Raw genomic sequence first — 26,922 nt, 5'->3', positions numbered from 1 at the left:
GTCTACTTGTCAATCTCTTTCTCCTCTCCTGCGTCCTGTCCACTGCGATGAATGGAATTTTTCGTCCTCCATTTTAAAAACAGCCATTACCCCATAACAGGTTCCTGATCAGCACAAGGTTAAACTGTAATATCACCCACTTGAGCCGTAAGGAAACATGGACATTACCTTGCACATTCAGTTGTAACTGACAGCTGCTGATATATAACTGACAGCAACTAGTATATTTCAGTTCTGACAAAATATTGTCAGAACTGGAAAGGATCACTGATAGAAGAAAATGGTGAGCTTCTGAGAGGAACTGACGGTGAGGTTAGTATTGTATATTAATTTGCAGCTACCCTCAGGTTCCCTTTAAGGACCAGGGTTTTTTTTCACTTTGTGATCATTGTGATTGGCTTATAGTGATCAACATGGTCAGAAGCCAATGAAAAGTTTAGTGCTAGCGGGACGCACAATCGTATCGCATATGAGGAATCCAATGTAGTAAAATTTACACTACATCAGGCTTAAGAAGCCAAAAGTGGGGTATAGCTATCGCTATGGGCGGTACCAAAGTAATTAATGTCAGGAATATGTGCACCCTGAGATAAATGTTTTCCTTTTGAAAATATTTATATATAATAATTTCCTTTCATTCAAACTATGAATAAAGATAAAGTTGATTTAAATGAGCAACAATAACATACAGGTGAAGCTCTAAAAATTAGAATATCGTGCAAAGTTCATTTATTTCAGTGATTCACTTAAAAAGGTGACACTAATAGATGAAATAGACTCTTAACATGCATAGCAAGATATTTCAAGCCTTTATTTGTTATAATTTTTATGATTATGGCTTACAGCTTATAAAAACCCCAAAATCTCAGAAATTAGAATATTGTGAAAAGGTTCAATATTCTTGGCTGAAAGTGTCAGACTCTAACCAGCTAATTAACCTCCCTGGCGTTCAATTTCCCCAGGACTGCTTTGCAAAAAGTGGATCAATTAATTTCCAATAATTTTCAAGCCTTTTTTGTACTTACTTTTTATAATGTTTAATTAAATCATTAAAAATGAAAAAAAAAGTTTGCCGCCAGATGTTGATGACGTTTTGTGACCCTGGCGTCATCTACAACAATTCCCAGGGAACAAGTCATTGAAGAGAGAGAAGCAAAGCTGCAGAGGGACATGGAAGAAGATGCTGGTTAAGCCATCAGAGGTACACGACGAGGGATCAGCATGCCAATAATGAGTAAGCTGACTCGAGTATAAGGCACCCCCCCCCCCCCCCCATGTCTCCCCGTGTGCGTGATGTAGAGTGTGCAAGAGCAGTTTCTAGGCTAAATTGCTCCCAGGACAAGGTTGTAAAAACTGTAGCCCCCACCCTTGGGCTCAAGAACATTATTTGTAATGTGATATTTAGCCCCCCAGTATGGGTAGCCAGGTATTGGTGCCCTAATATAGGTGCCCCCAGTATAGGTAGCTAGGTATAGGTGCCCCAGTATAGTCAGGTATAGATGCCCTTGTATAGGTTAGCCAGGAATAGGTGCCCAAGTATAGGCAGCCAGGTATAAGTGTCTGACGAACAATTTCTTTGCCCGCGCCCACCACATGATGTCACGCACAAGCTGCTCTCCGTCCCCCTCATAGCTAGAATGTGATGTTAGCTACACAGCTGACATGCATCTGTACAGGCCGGGTAGCGATGTCGCCCAAGAGGATGGGGTCCTGATCCCCTACGGGTGACATAAGTCAAGAGATGTGTACGCACCTTTATATGTACAATATGTGTACATATGAAGTTTAGAGTTTACAGTTTATCACTATAGTGTCCCTTTAATGCTTTCATTGGAATGTTTTACTCACTACACTGTTGGTTAAGTTCGTAACAGATGGCCTCGCATTATTTTCAAGTACCCGCTAATACAATGAAGAATTCATTGCTGAATCCATTATGTTAAGCGGTGCTTGTATCCGTTTTTAAATTGATGATTTGTGTTTAAGTGTAGACATGGCTTGCATGCAAATAACTTGCAGATTGTATGCAGCTTGAAATTTGGCCAATCACATGCACTTCCTGATTATTTTGATTGGCCAGGCTGTACAGAAATTTGCATAAAATATGCATGCAAACCAGAATTATTTGCTTCTTATTGACCACCTCTGATCAAGAGCTACACATATATACAAGATATTTCTCAGATGTTATTTGCCTCAGCGAAAATTCTAAAGTGTATATCTGTGTTGCTGGCTGCCTCTTTAGTCATCTTGTGGGACCGATCATTGTCCCCTAAATACTACTTTTTCACTAGGTAACAGTTCCTACAGTAGGGTACTGCTAACACTTCCTTCCTCCTCCCTCTACAGGAAACTGCAACTCAAGCAAGGTACCTATACCGGCATACATATTAGTACGCCAGCGAGCTGGGCGCAGGGTGAGCCGAATGACAGTTGACCCTGCTGCTGCTCAAATCCCCGGTGGCATAAAACACTATTCCCCCTATGAGCCGACACAACTTAGAAGGAGATTTAATTCTGGGTCTGACGATCGCTGGAATCCGGGATTGCCCACACACCCCACGCAGTATAACAATACTGCTACAGCGGCGCCTATTTTTACCGCTGAGCGACATGCACCTAAACCACCTGCTTCGCTATTATTATTTAGAATTTATATAGCGCCGACATCTTCCGCATCACTTTTACAGAGTATATATAGTGTTGTCACTGAGCTTACAATATAATCCCTACCAGCGCTGCTGCCTCTCTTGTGATTGGCTCATTACATGTGAGCCTACTATATAAAGGGGAAAATTGTGATAGATATGTCAGAGGTATTGCAGGCTTGACAAAGGGAGGACATCCTCATGAAGCTGTTCTGATGCATTGGCCGCTTGTTCATGCTGTTATTTGCCTCCTTGGCTGATGCTTGAATAAAAGAGCTTTATACATTACCTTGACGGTGCTGGGTCATCTTCTGGACTCCTACCTTGCTGCAAAAACTGAAGGGAAGGGATTTGGACCTACAAGCACGTCAAACTTATCTGGTGGGTGCAACCTACGTCCTGGCTGTTTCCTGCTTTTGGGATGTGGGAGGAAACCAGAGTGCCCAGAGGAAACCCACACGGACACAGGGAGGACATACAAACTTCTTGCAGGTGTTGACCTGGCTGGAATTCAAACCGGGCACCCATTGCTGCAAGGTGAAAGTGCGATCCTGTAGGCCATCGTGCTATACAGTGCTCCATACTAAACTGCTACCCTAAATGACCAGTAAAGGTTATTTCACACAACAGAAATTTAAAATATGCACCTGACTTAAAGAGGAACTTCAGTGAAAATAATGTAATGAAAAAAGTGCTTCATTTTTACAATAATGATGTATAAATGATTTAGTCAGTGTTTGCCCATTGTAAAATCTTTTAAATCCCTGATATACATTCTGACATTCATCACATGGTGGACATTTTTACTGCTGGAAGGTAATGTAGCTGCTGCTTGCTTTTTTTGGCAGTTGGAAACAGCTGTAAACAGCTATTTCCCATAATGCAACAAGGTTCACAGACAGGAAACTGCCAGGACCATGGTCTTCAGAGTTTCTTGTGGGAGAGGTTTTACCACAATATCAGCCATACAGAGCCCCCTGATGATCCGTTTGTGAAAAGGAATACAGTAGATTTCTCATGTAAAATGGGGAATCAGCTACTGATTGGGATGAAGTTCAATTCTTGGTCACGGTTTCTCTTTAAAGGATACCTGCGGTGACATGTGACATGATAAGATAGACATGGGTATGTGCAGTGCCTAGCACACAAATAACTGTGTTGTGTTCCTTTTTTCTCTCTCTCTGCCTGAAAGAGTTAAATATAAGGTATGTAAGTGGCTGACTCAGTCCTGACTCAGACAGCAAATGACTACAGTGTGACCCTCACTAATAAGAAATTTCAACTATAAAACATTTTCCTAGCAGAAAATGTCTTTTGAGAGCAGGAAAGAGATAAAAAGGGTCAATAGTTCATCGATTTTAGTTCTGGCATACTTCAATGAATGTGTCATTGAGCAAAAACAATAAAACAGTTAAAGGGACTCCGAGCAGTGCATAAAAACAAAATCTGAACTTACCTGGGCTTTCTGCAGCCCACCGTAGGTCAGGAGGTTCCTCGGCATCCTTCTGGCCCATCTCCCAGTCCCTGCTCAGAAATGGCTCCCGGCGACACAGTACTGGGCATGACAGTACTGCGCATGCAGTACTTTCATGCCACCCGCCGTGATGACGCAAGATGGCCGGCGTGATGACCACTAACTTCATCTTCCAGGAAGAGGGACCCCGACATTCGGTCCCGGTGTCGCCGGAAGCCATTTCTGAGCAGGGACTGGGAGATGGGCCAGAAGGACGCCGACGGACCTCCCGACCTATGGTGGGCTGCAGAAAGCCCCAGGTAAGTTCAGATTTTGTTTTTATGCACTGCTCGGAGTCCCTTTAAAACTCAAAATGTAAATTTAAACATAAAATAAAACTGGAATATCTTAAAAAGTCATTTTAGGAGAAGGAAGAATAGATGCAATCATTTAGTTTATTTTCGGCTCGGGTGTCCTTTAAAACATTTTACTGAAGGTGCTGTACCAAATACCCCCAATTAGCTTATCTGTTGGGGGCGGAAGCATGGGTGAACTTACGTTCACTAATTCACTTATTCTTTAAGGCGAATGTTGGCAGATGTCATAACACAAGGCAGGAAGACACTTTAGATCTGTGCTGGGGAACTATAAACAGCAAAGATGTCAAAAGGGACAAAACTAATCATCTTTATTTGCTTCAGAAGGCTGAGATGTGTTTAGAATTCAGCCATCACTAATACTTATTTATGTACATTCTTCAAAAACCTATCACATTCTTCAGGACCTTTTAAAAGAGCACTGAATATTTGTGAAAGAACGATGCCAGTAGTTCCAAGTGTAATATTTCTGGTGGCAGATGTCATGGCAAAGGTGAATAATCAGTTTCCAATCAAAGATAAAGGTTAAATGAAAATGTGGATGTTTTACATTTCTGTGAATCTTTAGTAAAGCAGAACATGTTTGGAAGAATGGACTATGCGAAGTTATGAATGAATTGGTAATAATATATAACACTAGAAAATATGTGCCTGTTAGGCATTGCACATGTCAAATGGTGGGAATGGGAAAGGGATGCAGACAGTAGGGATTATAGGAAAGGTGAGTGAGGAATGGTTATAAAGGAGGGGGTGACTATGAAGTGTAGCACAAGTGAGAAGGCAAGGAATAAGAAGGCATAAGATGTGAATGGAGTGGAACTAGACAGTGAGAGTGATGTAGAGATAGAGGGGAAGAACAGGGGAACGTAAAGGGGCTTACAGAGGGGTAGGAATTTGCGAAGCAGGTAATTTGGGTTTCTGCGGCAGATCGGTGAGATGTGTGCCACATAGACCGTAATGTTAATTACAGTGCCTAGGGGGTAATTTGGGTTTCAACGGCACCCAATAAGCTTTGTAATACGTAGCACGGATATCTGCAAAAGAGTTTTTTGCAGTGCAGAAATTAAGGCAAGGGAACTGGTTAGTGTTAAAGTAATCCCGAAACTCGGGTTCAAAATAAGATCCTGACCTGAAATGAGGGAAGCCTTAGGATGCTATTGAGGCTTTCCTAAGTTCTCTAAAGCCCTGTGTTGCTGAGCATTCCCCCCTACCTCCACATCGGGGCAGCGCAGCTTGTTTTCCTGGATTGTAGCCGCGCTAGTACGTCCGCGCATGTGCTACTAAGTGGCCACGATCCTGGAAGACGAGCTGCGTGGCCACGATATGATTAGCAACAATGCCTTGCCACTAATCTTCCGGGGGGTGCTCAGCAACGGGGGACATCAGAGCAAGGAGGGAGACCTCAATAGGAATCTGAGGCTTCCCTCTGTTTAGGTAAGTATCTCAATTTGTACCCGAGCTTCAGCACCGATAGAGGGAGGGCTCAAGTGATACTAAAATATTGGTGAAAATTACAGATATTCTGGCGTATTACCTATTGCTCAATAGTAGAATACTGGTAATTTTACAGATATTCTACTAGCGACTTTCACCGTCATGCAAATTACTGAGGCAATCTTTTTACATACAGTATATGCGGTAAAATCATGGTGGGGATGGGCTGATGAGCATTGGGGTGCCAGGCTCATATGTTTGGAGAAACAGATGCTCCACATAATTGACTGAGGAAGCGGGTACACCCACGAAACTCGTCGTATGTGGAGGGGTTCTTGCTTTTTTTTTAATAAAGAACCGCTATTTTGAAATCTATCTGTGTCCGAATTTCTGGAGGTGAGTCCACCACTACCTCTTTTTTAAACCGTTTGTATCATCTATTTCAAACACTATCATTGTCAACCCTCGGTGGAGGGTTACTACACTTACACTTACTACAGAGAGCAACTTTTAACCCAAGTGGGGACAGGTTTGTGATCCCCATCTACCTTCCCAGTGGTCGCCTTTGGGGTGACCCATGCTTGTGAGTATATTTTAGCTAAATACTTCTAGCTCCCCTTGAGTACATACTACACCATTGGGGCTTTTGGTGTCTTCTATATTTTTGCAGTGGGATAAACATAGTGAAAGGTGGTAAGATAGATGAGAAGTATATAGTCTGTGGTGGGAGTGGGCACAGTGTAGGGATGTGCAGGTGAGAGGAGGTATGGGAGATGGCAGGATAAATGACCGTAGGGGAGATGAAAGCTGTCAATGAACTATTAGCTGCTGAATCTGATTAGCCCCATGCACACGTCTGTTGTAGGCCCATTTCAGTTTCATGCGGAAAAAGAACATGCACAGTATTATTTTAAGCTTAGATAGATAGGGGTTTATTGAAGGTAAAGGGAGATCACAGTGGGTGTAGATGAATACATTTTTGGGACAGTAAAGACTTAACAGTTTAGAGATGGGGTTGTCGAATACTTGCTCTGCTGCCAGCAGTGCAAAGTGCTAGACCTATTGTATGGGGGCATTGGGAAGCCTGGCTTGTTCTAGGAGGTGAGAGCTCCAAAGCTTGGAGTGGCCCATGCTTCACTCCTTTCTCATGTGTTCGCTCCCAAGTCGTGCTCATGTAGCAGAACGCAATGGACGTTAAGGTAAGTGCCTGTTTTAATATTTTGGGAGGCAGGTGCAGGCGGCTCCTCCCAGCGCTGGCCACGCTTCGGGGGGTCGCCTGCACCTCCCAGCCTCCCCCTCCGGGATGCCGCTGTGGTTTCCAGGCAGTGAGAGAGCTTGGGGCCCCGCGGCACCCAGGTTGTATGGGGGCATTGGGAAGCCTCCCCGTGGAGCTCCTGGATAGTGCTAATGTAGCATGAACTAATTCCCGCAGGGCAACCACTTTGCGGTATTGGTTTTAACCCTGCAAACTTTCGCATGCGAAAGCAAATGCATATTTGCATGAGCTATGTCTCGTGAGTAGCCAATTAGGCCAAATTTGCACAGCCAGATTTATCAGGTGTTAATTGGTTTGATGCACATATAAATTCTCTATAAAGTCTAGACCTATTGTTGCCAGCACTGTACACAGATATTGGGAATGGATACTCTGCATGGCCCTGTCATTATCCACAGAATGTCTGAATGTATCATTTTCAATGTGTCAAATTGGCTGCTGTGGTAGGTTTTGAAGAATGGTAATTCCCTGTCTACTATGAACCTAGCCTTAGGCTAATTCACACTAGAGGCATTTTTTGGAATTTTAAAACGCAGGCGATTTGTACAAACCGCCCTAAAAGCGCTTACACTATCCAATGAGATAGTTCCCATTGGGGCGTTCCGTTTGCTTGCCGCTGACAAAAACGCTATACCATTTTCAGGGCGATTTGGCCCCAGAGCCGGCACAGGATCCTCCAGCACCCAAGGCTGAGACACCAAAGTGCGCCCCCCAATCCCTCCCACCCCAGCCATCACACTCTGATCACTATTATACCAAGAGACACACTGGGGGCCCCCTTTCCCCCCAACATCTTAATCTCTAGTTATCTGGCTTGCAGTCACTGCCATGTATCCCCTTTTCTTATTTCTCTCTGCTTCAAACACAATAGGGGAATGATAGTTGAGTGAGTTGTGCGCCCCCTCCTACACTGCGCCCTGAGGCTGGAGCCTCTCTCGCCTCTGCCTCGGCCCAGCCCTGTTTGGCCCTGAAGGTATAGGGAAATTTGTATAACGATTTCCCAAGCGCTTTAATAATAAATACATTGTATTTATTTATTTCCGGGGGCAAAGAAACTAACGTCAGGAAGTGATTTCAATAATTGCTCTGCTAAAGTGCTTACAAAAGAGCTTATAACACGCAGAGCAATTACAAAAAAAAAAACGCTCAGCGTGGGCGATAGCACAAGCACAACGCAATGTGAACAAGGCCTTAAAGGACATCTGAGGTAAAGAAACTACAGTTTGTGCATCTTTACTTACCTGGGGCTTCTTCCAGCCCCTAGAAGTCTGTGTGTCCCTCACTGCACCTCTGGTTTTCTCCAGGGTCCCGCTGTTAGTCTTGTAGTGAATCGCCAAGTTTGCAGCTTCTGCGCGGACACACGCATCACTTGGGATCTGCACATGCTCAGTGCTACCTCGCACACGCAGAATGCTCCCGGCAGTCAGCGGCATGTGTCTGCAGAACATTCAATCGAAAGAATCACACAGTGTTGATGCTGGAACCCGTAGCAGCGATAATCCAACAGTCAAAAGTGGGATCCGCACACAGTCTTCAAGGAACAACGTGCTTTTATTGTTCCAATGCACACATATAATGCACACCAAATCATCTCAGCCGCTGGCAGAGACAATTTGGTGTGTATTATATGTGTGCATTGGAACAATAAAAGCACGTTGTTCCTTGAAGACGGATCCCTCTTTTAACTGATGTATCTGCAGAAGCCGCAGACCCTTTGGAGAGATCCACTGCGAGGCTGACAGTCTGATCCCGGAGAAGCGAATGACACACGGACTTCTGGGTGCTGGAAGAGGCCCCAGCTAAGTAAAGCTGCATATACCATAGTTTCTTTACCTTGGATGTTCTCTAATGGAATAAAAGTTAAATATGCAGTTAAACAAAGTAATTTCAAACAAAATCCTTATGCAATCTAAGAATTTACAAATTTCAAGCTTTATAACGTGATAGATAAGTTAAACTCCACTTACTAGTGTCCTTTAACAAGCTGCTTTGTTCCGCATTATATTCCACCTTCAGCTTTGGTATGCTGAGCTTTACAATGACGGATTGTAATGCCCGGTCTATGTCATGGACAAACTCAGATGTCAGACCCTCTTCAATCAAGGTGAGGTTCTGGGTGACGGTAAGAGGCAGGAAGAACATAATGCTGACTCCTCCCGTGAGCTGCAACTGCGCAATCTACAAAAAATACAGTAAAAAGGTGAAAAGTCCACATCGCAGAACTTTGATGGACATTAATAGCTCAGCTTGAAATTATAATGCATAGATTTCCTAATTTGGATGGTGTGATTTGATCTAATGTGGAAGTGTGGTGTGTTGTTAAAGTGGGATTGTCACCATAAAAATCTAATTTCACCAGCAACTGGTCTAAGTGTATTAAGTGATAAAGATGCTAATCCTTCATTCAAAACTTTCAAAACTTTTTCTGCTGTTATGGTTTGGAGTTAACACATACCTTAGAACTACTGGCCCTTTAACCACTTGCCGACCGCGCACTCATAACGCGCGTCGGCAAAGTGGCAGTTGCAGGACCAGCGACGCAGAGCTGCGTCGCCGGCTACAGGCTAATTAATCAGGAAACAGCCGCTCGCGCGAGCGGCTGTTTCCTGTCATTTCACGGCGGGGGGCTCCGTGAATAGCCTGCGGGCCGCCGATCGCGGCTCGCAGGCTAAATGTAAACACAAGCGAAAATAATCCGTTTTGTTTACATTTTTACAACGCTGCTACAGTAGCAGCGTTGTAGTAGATCAGCGATCCCCGGCCAATCAGCGGCCGGGGATCGCTGTCACATGACAGTGGGGAACCTGTTAGAGGCTGCACAGGACAGATCCGTTCCTGTGCAGCCTCCGATCTCTCGGGCAGGGAGGGAGGAGAGGGAGAGGGGGAATCTTGCGGTGGAGGGGGCTTTGAGGTGTCCCCCCCCCGCCACCCACAGCATGCAGGAGCGATCAGACCCCCCCAGCACATCATCCCCCTAGTGTGGAAAAAAGGGGGGCGATCTGGTCGCTCTGCCTGTCACTTGATCTGTGCTGGGGGCTGCAGAGCCCACCCAGCACAGATCTGAAAAAACAGCGCTGGTCCTTAAGGGGGGGTAAAGGCTAGGTCCTCAAGTGGTTAATAGCCATTGCCATTCAATTGCATGCTGGGGGGTTCTTTTTATTAGAGATGGCCCGAACCTCCGATTTTAGGTTCGCAAAGCTTCGCCAAATGTTTGATTCGCACAAACTTTTAAAAATCTCAATAGACTTCAATGGGGAGGCGAACTTTGAAAACTAGAAACACTTATGCTGGCCACAAAAATGATGGAAAAGATGTTTCAAGGGGTCTAACACCTGGAGGGGGGCATGGCAGAGTGGGATACATGCCAAAAGTCCCGGGGAAAAATCTGGATTTGACGCAAAGCAGCGTTTTAAGGGCAGAAATCACATTGAATGCTAAATTGCAGGCCTTAAAGAGACACTGAAGCGAAAAAAAAAATGATGATATTATGATTTGTATGTGTAGCACAGCTAAGAAATAAAACATTAAGATCAGATACATCTGTGTAATTGTTTCCAGTACAGGAAGAGTTGAGAAACTCCAGTTGTTATCTCTATGCAAACAAGCCATTAAGCTCTCCGACCAAGTTAGTCGTGGAGAGGGCTGTTATCTGACTTTTATTATCTCAACTGTAATTGAACTGTTTACTTTTCCTCTGCTAGAGGAGATGTCATTACTTCACAGACTGCTCTGAAAGACTCATTTTGAATGCTGAGTGTTGTGTAATGTGCACATATTATAGAATGATGCAATGTTAGAAAAAACACTATATACCTGAAAATAAAAGTATGAGAATATTTTCTTTGCTGCTAATCTTCTAGTAATTATTCATAGTACACAACCAATTCACTATAGCATATTTTTTTTTTTTTTCGCTTCAGTGTCTCTTTAAGTGCTTTGATTACACTCCCTGATTGATGTATACACATGCAAGATGTTTTAGAGTACTGCTTCACACTGACACACCAAACTCACTGTGTAACGCACCGCAAACAGCTGTTTGTGTAGTGACGGCCGTGCTGGACTGGTGCACACCATGACGAGAGTGCAAGTGATGGTGGCTTTCCAGCCCATATAGTCGGGCTGAGGTAGCTGAATGACAGAACAGTGACTGTCCAGCTGATCAAATTTGGTCTGTCCACAATGAAGCAACGACCTTATTATCTTTGGTGTGCCACCCCCCCGAGACACTCATATAGCCGGCGGTCATTGCTTCATTGTGATACGCAAGCCCCTTCACCGCGGCAAGGTTATGATCACGAAGGGGAATGGGCACATGTACATGCCTTTTGTTTTGTTGTTGCAGCTGCAGTGCAGCCAGAAAAATTAGGCAGGCATGTACACGCACCAGGAAAATTATTATAGCGGCCGCTGCTAGTAGTGGCCTTAAAAATTTAGTAATCCGCCTGGAGTCCTGGACCCTGTTGGTGGTGGCGGAGAAGGCAGTCTAGCGGCCTGCGGGCAGAGGTGCTGTGTGGGGAGCGACTTAGTCTTGGGGCAGGCAATGTTGATGGTGATGGGGGTGAAGTCCCTGGAGGTGAGAGGTCCAGGGTAGAGTGGGGCCGAACCTCTGATTTTAGGTTCGCGAACCGGGTTCGCGAACTTCCGCGTAAGGTTCGGTTCGCGTAAAAGTTCGCGAACCGCAATAGACTTCAATGGGGATGCGAACTTTAAAAAAAAAAAAAAATTATGCTGGCCACAAAAGTGATGGAAAAGATGTTTCAAGGGGTCTAACACCTGGACCCCCAGGTGGAGAAGTGGGATACATGCCAAAAGTCCCCGGGAAAAATCTGGATTTGACGCAAAGCAGCGTTTTAAGGGCAGAAATCACATTGAATGCTAAATGACAGGCCTAAAGTGCTTTAAAACATCTTGCATGTGTATACATCAATCAGGTAGTGTAATTAAGGTACTGCTTCACACTGACACACCAAACTCACCGTGTAACGCACCGCAAACAGCTGTTTGTGTAGTGACGGCCGTGCTGGACTGGTGCGCACCATGGCGAGAGTGCAGTGACGGGTTCACTGAACAGGAATACAGTGGCGGGTTCACTGAACAGAACAGGTATGCAGTGGCGGGTTCACTGAACAGTACAGGTATGCAGTGGCAGGTTCACTGAACAGGTATGCAGTGGTGGGTTCACTGAACAGAACAGGTATACAGTGGCAGGTTCACTGAACAGAACAGGTATGCAGTGGCGGGTTCACTGAACAGAACAGGTATGCAGTGGTGGGTTCACAGAACAGGTATGCAGTGGCAGGTTCACTGAACAGAACAGGTATACAGTGGCGGGTTCACTGAACACAACAGGTATGCAGTGGCAGGTTAACTGAACAGGTATACAGTGGCGGGTTCACTGAACAGAACAGGTATGCAGTGGCGGGTTCACTGAACAGAACAGGTATACAGTGGCGGGTTCACAGAACAGGTATGCAGTGGCAGGTTCACTGAACAGGTATGCAGTGGCGGGTTCACTGAACACAACAGGTATGCAGTAGTGGGTTCACAGAACAGGTATGCAGTGGCAGGTTCACTGAACAGGTATGCAGTGGTGGGTTCACAGTACAGGTATGCAGTGGTGGGTTCACAGAACAGGTATGCAGTGGCAGGTTAACTGATCAGGTATGCAGTGGTGGGTTCACTGAACAGGTATGCAGTGGTGGGTTCACTGAACAGGTATGCAGTGGTGGGTTCACAGTACAGGTATGCAGTGGTGGGTTCACAGAACAGGTATGCAGTGGCAGGTTCACTGAACACGTATGCAGTGGTGGGTTCACTGAACAGGTATGCAGTGGTGGGTTCACAGTACAGGTATGCAGTGGTGGTATGCAGTGGCGGGTTAACTGAACAGGTATGCAGTGGTGGGTTCACTGAACAGGTATGCAGTGGTGGGTTCACTGAACAGGTATGCAGTGGTGGGTTCACAGTACAGGTATGCAGTGGTGGGTTCACAGAACAGGTATGCAGTGGCAGGTTCACTGAACAGGTATGCAGGTATCCGGTGGGCTCACTGAACAGAACAGGTATGCAGCCAGGAACAAGCTAAGCCTAACTAGTCTTTCCCTATGAGAGACAGTCTGCAGCAGCTTGCCCTACTCTCACTAACGCAGGCACACGAGTGAGCGTAATGGCCGCCGCTGCCTGCCTTTTATTAGGGGGGGAGTGGCTCCAGGGGCTAGTGTAGCCTCACTGAACAGAACAGGTATGCAGTGGCGGGTTCACTGAACAGTACAGGTATGCAGTGGCAGGTTCACTGAACAGGTATGCAGTGGTGGGTTCACTGAACAGAACAGGTATGCAGTGGCAAGTTCACTGAACAGAACAGGTATGCAGTGGCGGGTTCACTGAACAGAACAGGTATGCAGTGGTGGGTTCACAGAACAGGTATGCAGTGGCAGGTTCACTGAACAGAACAGGTATACAGTGGCGGGTTCACTGAACACAACAGGTATGCAGTGGCGGGTTAACTGAACAGGTATACAGTGGCGGGTTCACTGAACAGAACAGGTATGCAGTGGCGGGTTCACTGAACAGAACAGGTATACAGTGGCGGGTTCACAGAACAGGTATGCAGTGGCAGGTTCACTGAACAGGTATGCAGTGGCGGGTTCACTGAACACAACAGGTATGCAGTGGTGGGTTCACAGAACAGGTATGCAGTGGCAGGTTCACTGAACAGGTATGCAGTGGTGGGTTCACAGTACAGGTATGCAGTGGTGGGTTCACAGAACAGGTATGCAGTGGTGGGTTCACTGAACAGGTATGCAGTGGTGGGTTCACTGAACAGGTATGCAGTGGTGGGTTCACTGAACAGGTATGCAGTGGTGGGTTCACAGTACAGGTATGCAGTGGTGGGTTCACAGAACAGGTATGCAGTGGCAGGTTCACTGAACAGGTATGCAGTGGTGGGTTCACTGATCAGGTATGCAGTGGTGGGTTCACAGTACAGGTATGCAGTGGTGGTATGCAGTGGCAGGTTAACTGAACAGGTATGCAGTGGTGGGTTCACTGAACAGGTATGCAGTGGTGGGTTCACTGAACAGGTATGCAGTGGTGGGTTCACAGTACAGGTATGCAGTGGTGGGTTCACAGAACAGGTATGCAGTGGCAGGTTAACTGAACAGGTATGCAGTGGTGGGTTCACTGAACAGGTATGCAGTGGTGGGTTCACTGAACAGGTATGCAGTGGTGGGTTCACAGTACAGGTATGCAGTGGTGGGTTCACAGAACAGGTATGCAGTGGCAGGTTCACTGAACAGGTATGCAGGTATCCGGTGGGCTCACTGAACAGAACAGGTATGCAGCCAGGAACAAGCTAAGCCTAACTAGTCTTTCCCTATGAGAGACAGTCTGCAGCAGCTTGCCCTACTCTCACTAACGCAGGCACACGAGTGAGCGTAATGGCCGCCGCTGCCTGCCTTTTATTAGGGGGGGAGTGGCTCCAGGGGCTAGTGTAGCCTAATTGGCTACACTGGGCCTGCTGACTGTGATGTAGAGGGTCAAAGTTGACCCTCATGGTGCATTATGGGGCGAACCGAAGTTCCGCAAAAGTTTGCCTGCGGGACCCGAACGCGAACCACTGAAGTTCGCATGGAACCGTTCGCAGGCGAACCGTTCGGCCCAACTCTAGTCCAGGGCTCTCCCGCATTTCCCTCTAGGTATTGCATGGTGGTTTAGGGGCGTTTGTGATTTTAAATTTATTTTTTGCAGCTTCCAGGATGCGGTTGACAGGGGAGTGGTTAGGGAGGGGACTGTGGGGGAGTGCCTACACGCGGCGGTCCCTGTAAAAGATGTAATCAACGATTACGTCCAACCGAAGCCTCCCACCTGAATGCTAATTTATGCAATTCCTGCTAGATTTGGTATGGCAGGCAAAGGGTGTATGACTGTAAACCTGATTGGCTGACTGGCGCCTGCTGACCAGATAAAGGTAGGAATTTGCTTGAACTGGTAGTGAGCAATTGTGTGTGTTGCAGTTAGCATTCAGTTTAGAGGTGATGGGGGTGAAGTCCCTGGAGGTGAGAGGTCCAGGGCTCGCCCGCATTTCCCTCTAGGTATCGCATGGTGGTTTAGGGGCCCCGCCAGTGAGAGAGACTGGGGCCCCTGGCTGTCGTGCGAACCAGCATTTGTGATCTTGGGGCAGGCAGCCAGTCACACGTCATGCAGGCAGAGATGCTGTGTGTGGGGACTGACTTAGTCTAGGGGCGGGCAGTAGCCCTCCGGGATCCATGCCTCATTAATTTTGATAAAGGTCAGGTACTGAACACATTTGTGACTTAGGCGACTTCTCTACTCAGTGACAATGCCTCCAGCTGCACTGAAGGTCCTTTCTGACAGGACGCTTGACGCAGGGCAAGACAGAAGTTGGATGGCAAATTGGGACAGCTCTGGCCACAGGTCAAGCCTGCGCACCCAGTAGTCCAAGGGTTCATCGCTGCTCACAGTGTCTACATCCACACTTAAGGCCAGGTAGTCGGCTACCTGCCGGTCGAGACGTTGGTGGAGGGTGGATCTGGAAGCGCTAAGGCGAGGCATTGGACTAAAGAATGTCCGACATCACCATGAGATCGCTGTAGTGTCCTGTCCTTGCCTGCGTGGACATGGAAGGAGGATTACTGGCAGTAGTACATTTATTGCGTTGTGCTGTGACATCACCCTTAAACACATTGTAAAGCATAGTTGCCAGCTTGTTCTGCATGTGCAGCATCCTTTCTGCCTTCAGGTGAGTTGGTAACATGTCCGCCACTTTGTGCCTATACCAAGGGTCTAGTAGCGTGGCCACCCATTACAGCTCATTCCCCTTGAGTTTTTTTTATACGGGGGTCCCTCAACAGGCTGGACAGCATGAAAGACGCCATCCGCACAATCTGCGCCATCTTGCTCTTCCTCAGTGACGTCCAGGATCACTTGGATATCTGGGCAACTGGTATTGCTTAAAAGGAAATATGGCAGCCTCCACATACCTCTCACTTCAGTTGTCCTTTAACCTTAAAGTGTACCAGAGCTGGTATACATAAAACATTTTTTACATACCTGTGTCTTCCTCAGTGACGTCAGGTAAGTCCTCCTCCTTCCCCCAGCCACGAACAATACCACGGGAACGTAGAGCAGCACAAGCCCCCTGCGACGCCTGCTGCGGTTGTTCTTCTGCTGCCGCCTCCTCCTCCTCCAAAGAAACACCTTCCTCATCATCCGAGTCTGACTCCTCTTCCCCACACAACTCTTCCTCCTCCTGCATGGATCGCTCCCATGCCGCTATCCTCAGCCTTCCGATACCGTGTCCCCGCACTTCTGTCAGTCGAAGCCAGTCTGACGTAAGTGAAGTGCACTGTTTGCGTATCTCTCCAGCAACGTTTTATGTATACCAGCTCTGGTTTCCTTTGCGGTGGCCACACACCATACAATTTTTTAAATATCTGTTCAAGAATTGCAATCAATTTTTCTGTCTGATTGTAACATTTCAAAAATATGATCAATGTACCACACACCTATGTTAAATTTTTCCCCAATTATGATAAAAATCTCTGATGCCCTGGCACCTCTCCTCACACAATCCTTCACTGACCCAGACTCGGCTGCTATACACTACAACAGCTCCATTACAAAAGTCATGGATGACTTCACCCCCCTCGTCAATGCCCGCCCTCACCGTGTCTGTCGCCAACCCTGGATGACCAAAACCACTAAACAGTTAAAAAGAAGCTCTAGAGCAGCTGAACGGCGCTGGAGGAAAAGTAACACAAATGACGATTTCATCTCATATAAAATTGCCTTGAACAACTTCAGAAACGCACTCTCTGTGGCAAAAAAGTCCTATTTTTCTTCCCTAATATCCTCCCATTTACACAATCCAAAACGCTTGTTCAGCACCTTCAACTCCGTTCTCCATCCCCCTCCTCCTCCTCCTTCATCTTGCTTATCAGCTGAAGAATTTGCAACATACTTCACTGATAAAATGGACAAAATCAGAAGTGAATTCTCCATGCAGCCCTCAAATCCCACCTCCTCACCTCTCATTGACTGTTCTCTAACTGCCTTCTTTCCACTCTCTGAACACTCTCTTTCCTCTATAATTGCCAAGGCTAATCTAACCACCTGTTCTTTGGATCCTATTCCCTCCCATTTCATTCCGCAGCTATCCTCATCTCTCTTGCCTGCACTAACAACGCTATTTAACCTGTCCCTCTCTACTGGCATCTTTCCGTCCCCACTCAAAAAAGCTGTTGTGACACCACTAATTAAAAAACCTTCTCTAGATCCTACCACACTTGCCAACTACCGCCCAGTGTCACTTCTCCCATTTGCATCCAAACTACTTGAACGTCATATACATGCAGAATTAAGCCATTATTTATTTGCTAACTCCCTACTTGATCAGTTCCAGTCTGGCTTTCGTTCTAACCACTCCACGGAAACAGCCCTTACCAAAGTGGCCAATGACCTTCTTACAGCCAAATCCAAAGGTCAATTTTCCATACTCATCCTTCTTGACCTGTCATCAGCATTTGATACTGTCGACCACACCTTACTCCTACAAATACTTTCAAATGTCGGAATAAAGGGCCTTGCTCTCACATGGTTATCTTCCTACCTCTCTGGAAGGTCCTTCACAGTCTCCTACTCAGATCAGATCTCTTCTCCTCATGCTTTGTCTGTCGGGGTTCCCCAAGGCTCTGTCCTTGGTCCCCTCTTCTTTTCCATCTACATGCATGGTCTTGGTGATTTAATCAACTCATTCGGGTTTCAATACCACCTCTATACAGACGATACACAACTGTACCTCTCTGCCCCAGACCTTAACTCCCTCCTTAAACGTGTTCCTGACTGCTTGTCTGCTATATCCTCCTTTATGTCCTGTCGCTTCCTAAAACGTAATATGAGTAAAACAGAACTAATAGTTTTTCCACTGTCTCTGTCCACCTCCCTGCCTGAAGTAACAATAAATGTTAATAACACTCCCATAACTTCAGTTCCCAAAGCTCGGTGCTTGGGGGTGATATTCGACTCATCTCTCTCTTTTATTCCTCATGTTCACTCCATAACCAGCTCCTGCCATCTCCAACTCAAAAACCTATCTCGCATCCTTCCCTTTCTCACTCAAGACACAACTAAAATGTTAATACATGCTCTCATAATTTCTCGTCTGGACTACTGCAACATACTACTTTGTGGACTACCGTCTAACAAACTGGCCCCGCTCCAGTCGGTACTAAACTCAGCTGCTCGTCTCATTCATCTTTCTTCTCGATCTTCCTCTGCGGACCCTCTTTGTCAAGCTCTTCACTGGCTGCAAATTAACCAGAGGATTCAGTTCAAACTCCTAACTAGGGATGGGACGAATCCACAATTTCTTCGAATCCGAATCCGGATCCGAATCTAAAAAGGTTCTCGAATATCTCGAACCTTTCGAATCCCGAATCTAACGAATCCTGCACATACGAATTGTGCGATCCGTGGTATAGTTGCCCGCAGTATAGGTAGCGAGGTAAAGGTGCCTTCAGTATAGCTAGCTAGGTATGGGTGCCTTCAATATTGGTAGCTTTCAGTATAGGTAGCAAGGTATATGGGCCTTCAGTATAGGTAGAAAGGTATATGGGCCTTCAGTATAGGTAGCAGGGTATATGGGCCTTCAGTATAGGTAGCAGGGTATATGTGCCTTCAGTATAGGTAGCAGGGTATATGGGCCTTCAGTATAGGTAGCAGGGTATATGGGCCTTCAGTATAGGTAGCAGGGTATAGGGGCCTTCAGTATAGGTAGCAGGGTATAGGGGCCTTCAGTATAGATAGCAGGGTATATGTGCCTTCAGTATAGGTAGCAGGGTATATAGGCCTTCAGTATAGGTAGCAAGGTATATGTGCCTTCAGTATAGGTAGCAGGGTATATGGGCCTTCAGTATAGGTAGCAGGGTATATGTGCCTTCAGTATAGGTAGCAGGGTATATAGGCCTTCAGTATAGGTAGCAAGGTATATGTGCCTTCAGTATAGGTAGCAGGGTATATGGGCCTTCAGTATAGGTAGCAGGGTATATGGGCCTTCAGTATAGGTAGCAGGGTATATGGGCCTTCAGTATAGGTAGCAGGGTATATGGGCCTTCAGTATAGGTAGCAGGGTATATAGAGGCCTTAAGTATAGGTAGGTATGTAGGTAGGTATAGGGGCCTTTAGGTAGGTAAAGGGACCTTCAGTATAGGTAGCAGGGTATAGGGCCTTAAGTATAGGTAGGTATGTAGGTAGGTAGGTATAGGGGCCTTTAGGTAGGTAGGCATAGGGGCCTTTAGGTAGGTAGGTAGGTACGTATAGGGGGCCTTTAGGTAGGTATAGTGGCCTGTAGGTAGGTAGGTAAGTATAGTGGCCGGTAGGTAGGTAGGTAGTTAAAGGGACCTTCAGTATATGTAGCAGGGTATAGGGCCTTAAGTATAGGTAGGTATGTAGGTAGGTAGGTATAGGGGCCTTTAGGTAGGTAGGTATAGGGGCCTTTAGGTAGGTAGGCACGTATAGGGGGCCTTTAAGTAGGTAGGTAGGTATAGAGGCCTGTAGGTAGGTATAGGGGCCTTTAGGTAGGTAGGTAGGTAGGTAAGTATAGGGGCCTTTAGGTAGGTAGGTAGGTAGGTACGTATAGGGGGCCTTTAGGTAGGTATAGTGGCCTGTAGGTAGGTAGGTAGGTATAGTGGCCGGTAGGTAGGTAGGTAGGTATAGTGTCCTGTAGGTAGGTAGGTAGTTAAAGGGACCTTCAGTATAGGTAGCAGGGTATAAGGCCTTAAGTATAGGTAGGTATGTAGGTAGGTAGGTATAGGGGCCTTTAGGTAGGTAGGTATAGGGGCCTTTAGGTAGGTAGGCACGTATAGGGGGCCTTTAGGTAGGTAGGTATAGAGGCCTTTAGGTAGGTATAGGGGCCTTTAGGTAGGTAGGTACATATAGGGGGCCTTTAGGTAGGTATAGGGGCCTGTAGGTAGGTAGGTATAGTGGTAGGTAGGTAGTATAGGGGGCCTTTAGGTAGGTATAGGGGCCTGTAGGTAGGTAGGTATAGTGCCCGGTAGGTAGGTAGGTACGTATAGGGGGCCTTTAGGTAGGTATAGTGGCAGGTAGGTAGGTAAAGTGGTAGGTAGGTAGGTGTCGCTCACCCCCCCCTGCCTCCTCCGCTCACCCCCATGGCCTCCTCCGTCCCCCGTGCCTCCTCGCTCACCCCTGCATCAGTATCAACTCACCCGTCCAGTGGAGCGCAGACAGAGCGGCAGACCTCATCCTTACTTCTTGGTTCCCTCTAGTGGCCGGACCGGCTTTTACTGATGACGTCATTGTAAAAGCCGTCACTAGAGGGAACCAGGAAGTCAGCGAGAGGTCTGCCGCTCTGTCTGCGCTCCACTGGACGGGTGAGTTGATACAAAGTATGCGGGTGGCCGGGCGGAGGAGGCGCGGGGCGGTCGGAGGAGGCGCGGGTCGGAGGAGGACGAGTGCGAGCGGCGGATGCGCGGCGATGCAGCGTCGGGATTCGGCGGATTCGTAAAGTGGAAAATGGCGTCGGGATTCGAATCCACGAATCTCGAATATTTCCCAATATTCGAGGGATTCGTGGATTCGCCGGATTCGTCGTCCCATCTCTACTCCTAACCCTAACCTACAAAGCTCTCCACAATCTCTCTCCCCGGTACATATCCTCACTAATCTCCAGATACAAACTCAAGCGCAATCTCAGATCGGCACATGATCTTCTGTTGTCCCCCTCTAGAATCAACTCCTCACATTCGCGTTTACAAGACTTCGCACGCGCTTCACCCCTCGTCTGGAATGCCCTCCCACAACACATCCGTCACTCGCCAACCTATGTTACCTATTAACGCTCTCTAAAAACACACTTGTTCCGACAAGAATATGCGCTACCTTAGGCCACTTCCCTTTGTACTAAGACCAAATTGCACTCCTACTAGGTATCCTAAAACACAAAGCCTCTATATATTTGCTGCATACTACCCCTCCTCCTGTCCCCCCCCCCCCCCCTTCCTTACCTTTAGATTGTAAGCTCGCAAGGGCAGGGCTCTCTCCCCCTTTTGTGTCTTGGTAACCATTATACATTTTATTCATCATGTTAATTTTATCACTGTCATTACCAATTCTATAATTTGTTTTTGTATCATTCTTTGTATTTTGTCACTAATTATGTATCTTGTATATTGGTGTACACCATTGTCTGTATTATTATGTACCCCATGTTTGTTTCTTACTTTGTACAGCCCCACGGAATATGTTGGCGCTTTATAAATCAATAATAATAATAATAATAAAAATGATTGGAAACTGAAAAAATTGCCAGTGACCAGGCCATTGTTAATTAAATAAGCCACTGCAGCTTTAAGGGCTCGTTGCAGGGCCACACAACTCAGCACACAAGTGATTCCCCCGCACTCCCCCCCCCCTTTTCTCCCCACCAACAGAGCTCTCTGTTGGTGGGGTCTGATCGTTCCCATAATTTTATTTTTTTTTACAGTTTTTTTTTTTTAAATAAAAACGCCTGTTTCTTTAATATTTTTACCTCCCTTCTCTCTCTCCCCCCGCCAGCCTATCACAGTGATCGGCTGTAATAGGCTTCAACTTATCACCGCCGATCGCTTCTGTGTCCCCCAGGGCTGTCACACGGCTGTCCCCAGTACAACGCTGCCTTAGATCGCAGTGCTGTACTACCCTATTAGACGGCAGTTTTGCCGTCTAACAGTCTCTGAGCGGTGATCGCCGCTGGGAGACTGAAGGCAGAGCGGAGCGGACCTTCCAAGCAGGAGATGCGCGCAGCCTGCACGCGCTCTCCTGCTAGCCTCATAGAAGGCCGTTAACGCCAATAGGTGTGGAGCGGTCCTGGGGCTGCCACACTGCTGTCGCCAATTGGTGTGGAGCAGTCAGCAAGTAGTTAATAAATTGACAAACACACACCATACAATCTTTAGAAAAATGTAAGAAAAATTTCCAGCATTGCGGATCAATAAAATAAGAAAAAAAGGGGGCAAATCAGATCAGATTTTTCAGTCGAATGCAAAAAAAAAGCTTTCGATTTTTTCGATAGATCATATTTATCAAATTGCCGTAAAATTGGATCATTTTATTGTATCGTGTGTGGCCACCTTCAGGTGTATAAGGTCAGGGTTTTTCTTCTATTTTGCATGACTTCAGCTGTTAGAGCAATAAGCTTACATCGCCTTTGCTCTGCATTGTTTCTGTATATAGTTGTAAAATCACCAGACTCCGAGTTTATATTATGCTTCATTTTATCTTTCCCAATAAATGTATGTCAAGCGCTAATTTATTTTTCTGCTTGCTTTGTGATTTGCCGACCAGGCAGAGGCCCCCATCTTATTTACTGCTTAGCAGATGTAAGATAAAGGCCTACAAAATATTTTGCGCAGCCTCTGGCGATACAAAATGATTTTGTACAAAAATAAAAATATTGGGTTCATTTTTGAGCTGCATAAAGAGCTGTCCAGAGAGTTACTGCCTGGTGCATATTTTAGCAATAATCATTGAATTACTAAGAAACCAGATCATTTATTCCTCAGTAAATTCAAATAAGTTATGTGTGGTTCTTCTTCCCTTCCAGCAGTATAACTAGTATACACAGAGGAAATGCTGAAGATTTGCTGATGTAGAATGCATTGGGTTTTTAATATACTTCTGGATTAATCTATTCATACAAAGGTGCCAAGACCACAACAGTTGTAAGATCAACAAAGAGCTTTAGAGGAAAACTACAGGAATAGCTGAATGATAGCTAAGGTGGCCAATAACGATACAATTTGCCAAATGATTGTTTTGAACAATTATTCCTGTGAACGATCGGAAATGGTCGTTTGGGACCACTAACAGACAAAAATCTCCTAACCAATCTGGCCAGATTAAAGAAATTGATCCGATCGTTCCCATAAATCTGATCGGATTGGTTAGGAGATTTTTGTCCATTAATGTCCCAAACAATAATTTCCGATTGTTCATATGAAGAATCGTTCGTAAAACTATAATTCGTTAGTGAGAGTGATATGGACTCTTCCATGTTTATTTTGTTTTAAACAATACAAGTTACCTGGCTGCCCCCCTGATTCTGTGTCTCTAATATTTTTAGCCATAGACCCTGGACAAGCATGCAGATCAGGTGCTCTAAATCAAGATTGACTGGATTAGCCATGTGCTTGTCTCAGGGTTGTGACTCAGACACTACTGGGCAACAGGAGTGCCAGGCAACTGGTATTGTTTAAGGCTGGTTTCACAGTGGGACGTTAAAGTCCCACGTTACAGCAGCCAGTAACGCAGCCTAACTCACATCACTGTAAAATCAATTGTGCTGTTCACAGTGCCCACGTTGCGTTACATAGTAACGCAGCACGTTTAAACAAAGTGCTGCATGCTGTACGTTACACTGGGCTAAGCAGCGTTAGACTGTTTGCACATGCTCAGTAATGTTGGAAGAGGAGGTCTCCCCTCCTCCTCCATGGCCAGCCACATGGCTAATTAATATTCACTGCACTGCAGAGACTCCTGGTAGGACTGTAGTGTTGTCCGGATCATGAACGAATCGTTCATTTAATCCGTATCTTTTTTGTTAGTCGAATTATCCGGATCATCGCAATGAAAGATTCGGTTCACAGTGGAAGAAACAGGAACATACAGAATGTACAGTGCAGGGAAAGTCCTGTCCTGCTAGTCATTTCACCCAGTCTGCTTCCCTAGTAAAATGATTCAAATGATTCGGTTCAAAGATCCGGATCTTTTCAATGATCCGATTCAAATGATCCGAATCCTTAAAAAGATATGGACTTCCTATCACTAACCTGGAGCGGCTGCTTTGAGAGCTGCATAACGCAGCTCAATCTGACGTCCAACTTCAACACCACCATGCGTTGCGTTAGGGGCACGTTATGCGACCATAACGTCCCCTAAAACACGTCTTGGTGTGTAAGTAGCCTAAAAGGAAATAAATATAGCAGCCTCCATATAAATGTCACCTCTAAAGCATATCCGAAGTGACATGAATATGGAGGCTGGCATAATTATTTCCTTCTAAACAATGCTAGTTACCTGGCTGTTCTACTGTTCCTCTGCTTCTAATACTTTTAGTCCTAGACCGTGAACAAGCATGCAGATCATGTGCTCTGACTGGATTAGCCATATGCTAAAGAGATCGGCAGGACTGCCAGGCAGTTGGTATTGTTTAAAGAGACACTGAAGCAAAAAAAATTATGATATAATGATTTGTATGAGTAGTACAGCTAAGAAATAAGACATTAGGAGCAGAGACATAAGTCTAATATTGTTTCCAGTTCAGGAAGAGTTAAGAAACTCCAGTTGTTATCTATGCAAAAGAGCCATTGAGCTCCACAACTTTCAACTTCACAGAGAGCTCTGTTTTCTGAAGCTTGTTATTTCAACTGTCAATCACTGTATTTTCCTTTACTCTGCAGAGGACAGGTCAATAGTTCACAGGCCTGCTCTGTAAAATCATTTAGAATGCTGAGTAGTGTGTAAGCTGCAAATATTAGAGAATGATGCAATGTTATAAAAAACACTATATAACTGAAAATAAAAATATTAGAATATTTTCTTTGCTACTAATGTTCTAGTAATTATCCATACTACACAACCAATTTATTATATCATATTTTTTTTTCGCTTCAGTGTCTCTTTAAAGAGAACCCGAGGTGGGTTTGAAGAATGTTATCTGCATACAGAGGCTGGATCTGCCTATACAGCCCAGCCTCTGTTGCCATCCCAAACCCCCCTAAGGTCCCCCCTGCACTCTGCAATCCCTCATAAATCACAGCCACGCTGCTGACAAACAGCTTGTCAGAGCTGGCTGTGTTTATCTCTATAGTGTCAGTCTGCTGCTCTCCCCGCCTCCTGCAGAACTCCGGTCCCCGCCTGCATCCCTTCCCTCCAGCTGATTGGAGGGTAGGGATGGGGGCAGGGACCGGAGCTATGCAGGAGGCGGGGGAGCAGCCGAGACTGACACTACAGATGTAAACACAGCCTCACAGCACGGCTGTGATTTATAGGGGATTTCAGAGTGCAGGGGGACCTTAGGGGGGTTTGAGATAGCAACAGAGGCTGGGCTGTTTAGGCAGATCCAGCCTCTGTATGCAGATAACATTCTTTAAACACACCTCGGGTTCTCTTTAAGGAAATAAATATTGCAGCCACATCTCCCTCGCTTAAAGTTTACTTTAAACTCAGAGTTTGAATTTTGTATGGGATCTTATAGTTTCATATTTAGGCATAAAGGGCCTCACTCTCTCCTGGATCTCTTCCTATCTCTCTGGAAGGTCTTTCACAGTCTCTTAAGGTGGCCACTAACGGTCCAATTTTTAGCGAAAAATCGTTCGAGCGATCAGAAATTCTGATCGGATTGGTTGTAAATAATCTCAGTTGATGGGCACAATCAATAATGAACGATTATAAAAAAAATCGTCCGATTGAATTTTCGTCGAACCAAAATTTAGATTTTCTTGTTGGTCGTGATAGATAGGAAGCAATGATTGGTTAGTTGATGGTGTAGTGAACAATTTTTCGTCCGATCAGAATTTCTGATCGCTCTAAAGGTGGCCACTAACAGTCCAATTTCTAGCGAAAAATCGTTTGAGCGATCGGATTGGTTATAAATAATCTCAGTTGATGGGCACAATCAATAACGAACGATTATAAAAACAATCGTCCGATTAAATTTTCGTCGACCCAAAATTTGGATTTTCTTGTTAGTCGTGATAGATCGGAAGCAATGATTGGTTAGTTGATGGTGTAGTGAACGATTTTTCGTCCGACCAGAATTTCTGATTGTTCTAACAATTTTTCACTAGAAATTGGACTGTTAGTGGCCACCTTAACGATTTTTCACTAGAAAGTGGACCATTAGTGGCCACCTTTACTCGGATCAGATCTCTTTGCCACATCCACTGTCAGTGGGGGTGCCTCAAGGCTCTGTCCTTGGCCCCCTTCTCTTTTCCATCAACATCCACAGTCTTGGCAATTTAATCAACTCATTTAGGTTTCAATACCACTTATGTGCAGATGATACTCAACTATACCCCTCTGCCCCAGACCTTAACTACCTCCTGACTGCTTGTCTGCTATATCCTCTTTTATGACCTCTTGCTTCTTAAAACTTAATATGAGCAAAACAGAAATAATAATCATTTTTCACCATCTCTGTCCACCTCTCTGCCTGATATAATAATAAATGTTAATAAGTTAACACCCCTATAACGTCAGTTCCCAAAGCACAATGATAAGGGGTAATATTTGACTCCTCTCTCTTTTATTCCTCACATTCACTCCCTAATCAGCTCCTGTCATCTCCAACTCAAAAATACATCTCACATCTGACTTTTTTCTCACACAGGACACAACTAAAATGTTAATACTTCCTCTTATAATATTTTGTTTGGACTATTGTAATATACTGCTTTGTGGACTACCAACTAACAGATTGGCACTGCTCCAATCTGTTCTGAACTCGTCTGCTTGTCCCATTCATCTCTCTTCCCGCTCTTCCTCCACTGCTCCTCTCTGCCAAGCTCTTCAATGGCTGCCAATTAATGTGAGGTTCCATTTCAAACTCTTGACACTAACCTTCAAAGCTTTCCACAATCTCTCTCCCCTGCACATCTCCTCACTAGTTTCCAGATACCAACCCAACTGCAATCTCAGATATGCACTGCCTTCTTT

General features: G+C 45.6%; 1 protein-coding gene across 2 annotated transcripts in view; it reads right to left on the bottom strand.

Annotated features, from left to right (window-relative positions):
• The window catches only part of SERPINF1 (serpin family F member 1), an 88,918-nt gene that overhangs the window by 1,840 nt on the left and 60,156 nt on the right, over positions 1-26,922 (bottom strand). For both annotated transcript variants that reach the window (XM_068270074.1, XM_068270075.1), the window contains exon 7: positions 9,156-9,366. In XM_068270074.1, coding sequence (XP_068126175.1) covers positions 9,156-9,366 — 211 coding nt within the window. The remainder of the gene's footprint in view (positions 1-9,155; positions 9,367-26,922) is intronic.

The sequence above is a fragment of the Hyperolius riggenbachi genome, chromosome 2 (genome assembly GCF_040937935.1).
Source record: "Hyperolius riggenbachi isolate aHypRig1 chromosome 2, aHypRig1.pri, whole genome shotgun sequence".
Lineage (NCBI taxonomy): Eukaryota > Metazoa > Chordata > Amphibia > Anura > Hyperoliidae > Hyperolius > Hyperolius riggenbachi.
Note: the sequence above shows the minus strand (reverse complement) of the source record. Positions and strands in the feature narration are given on the sequence as shown.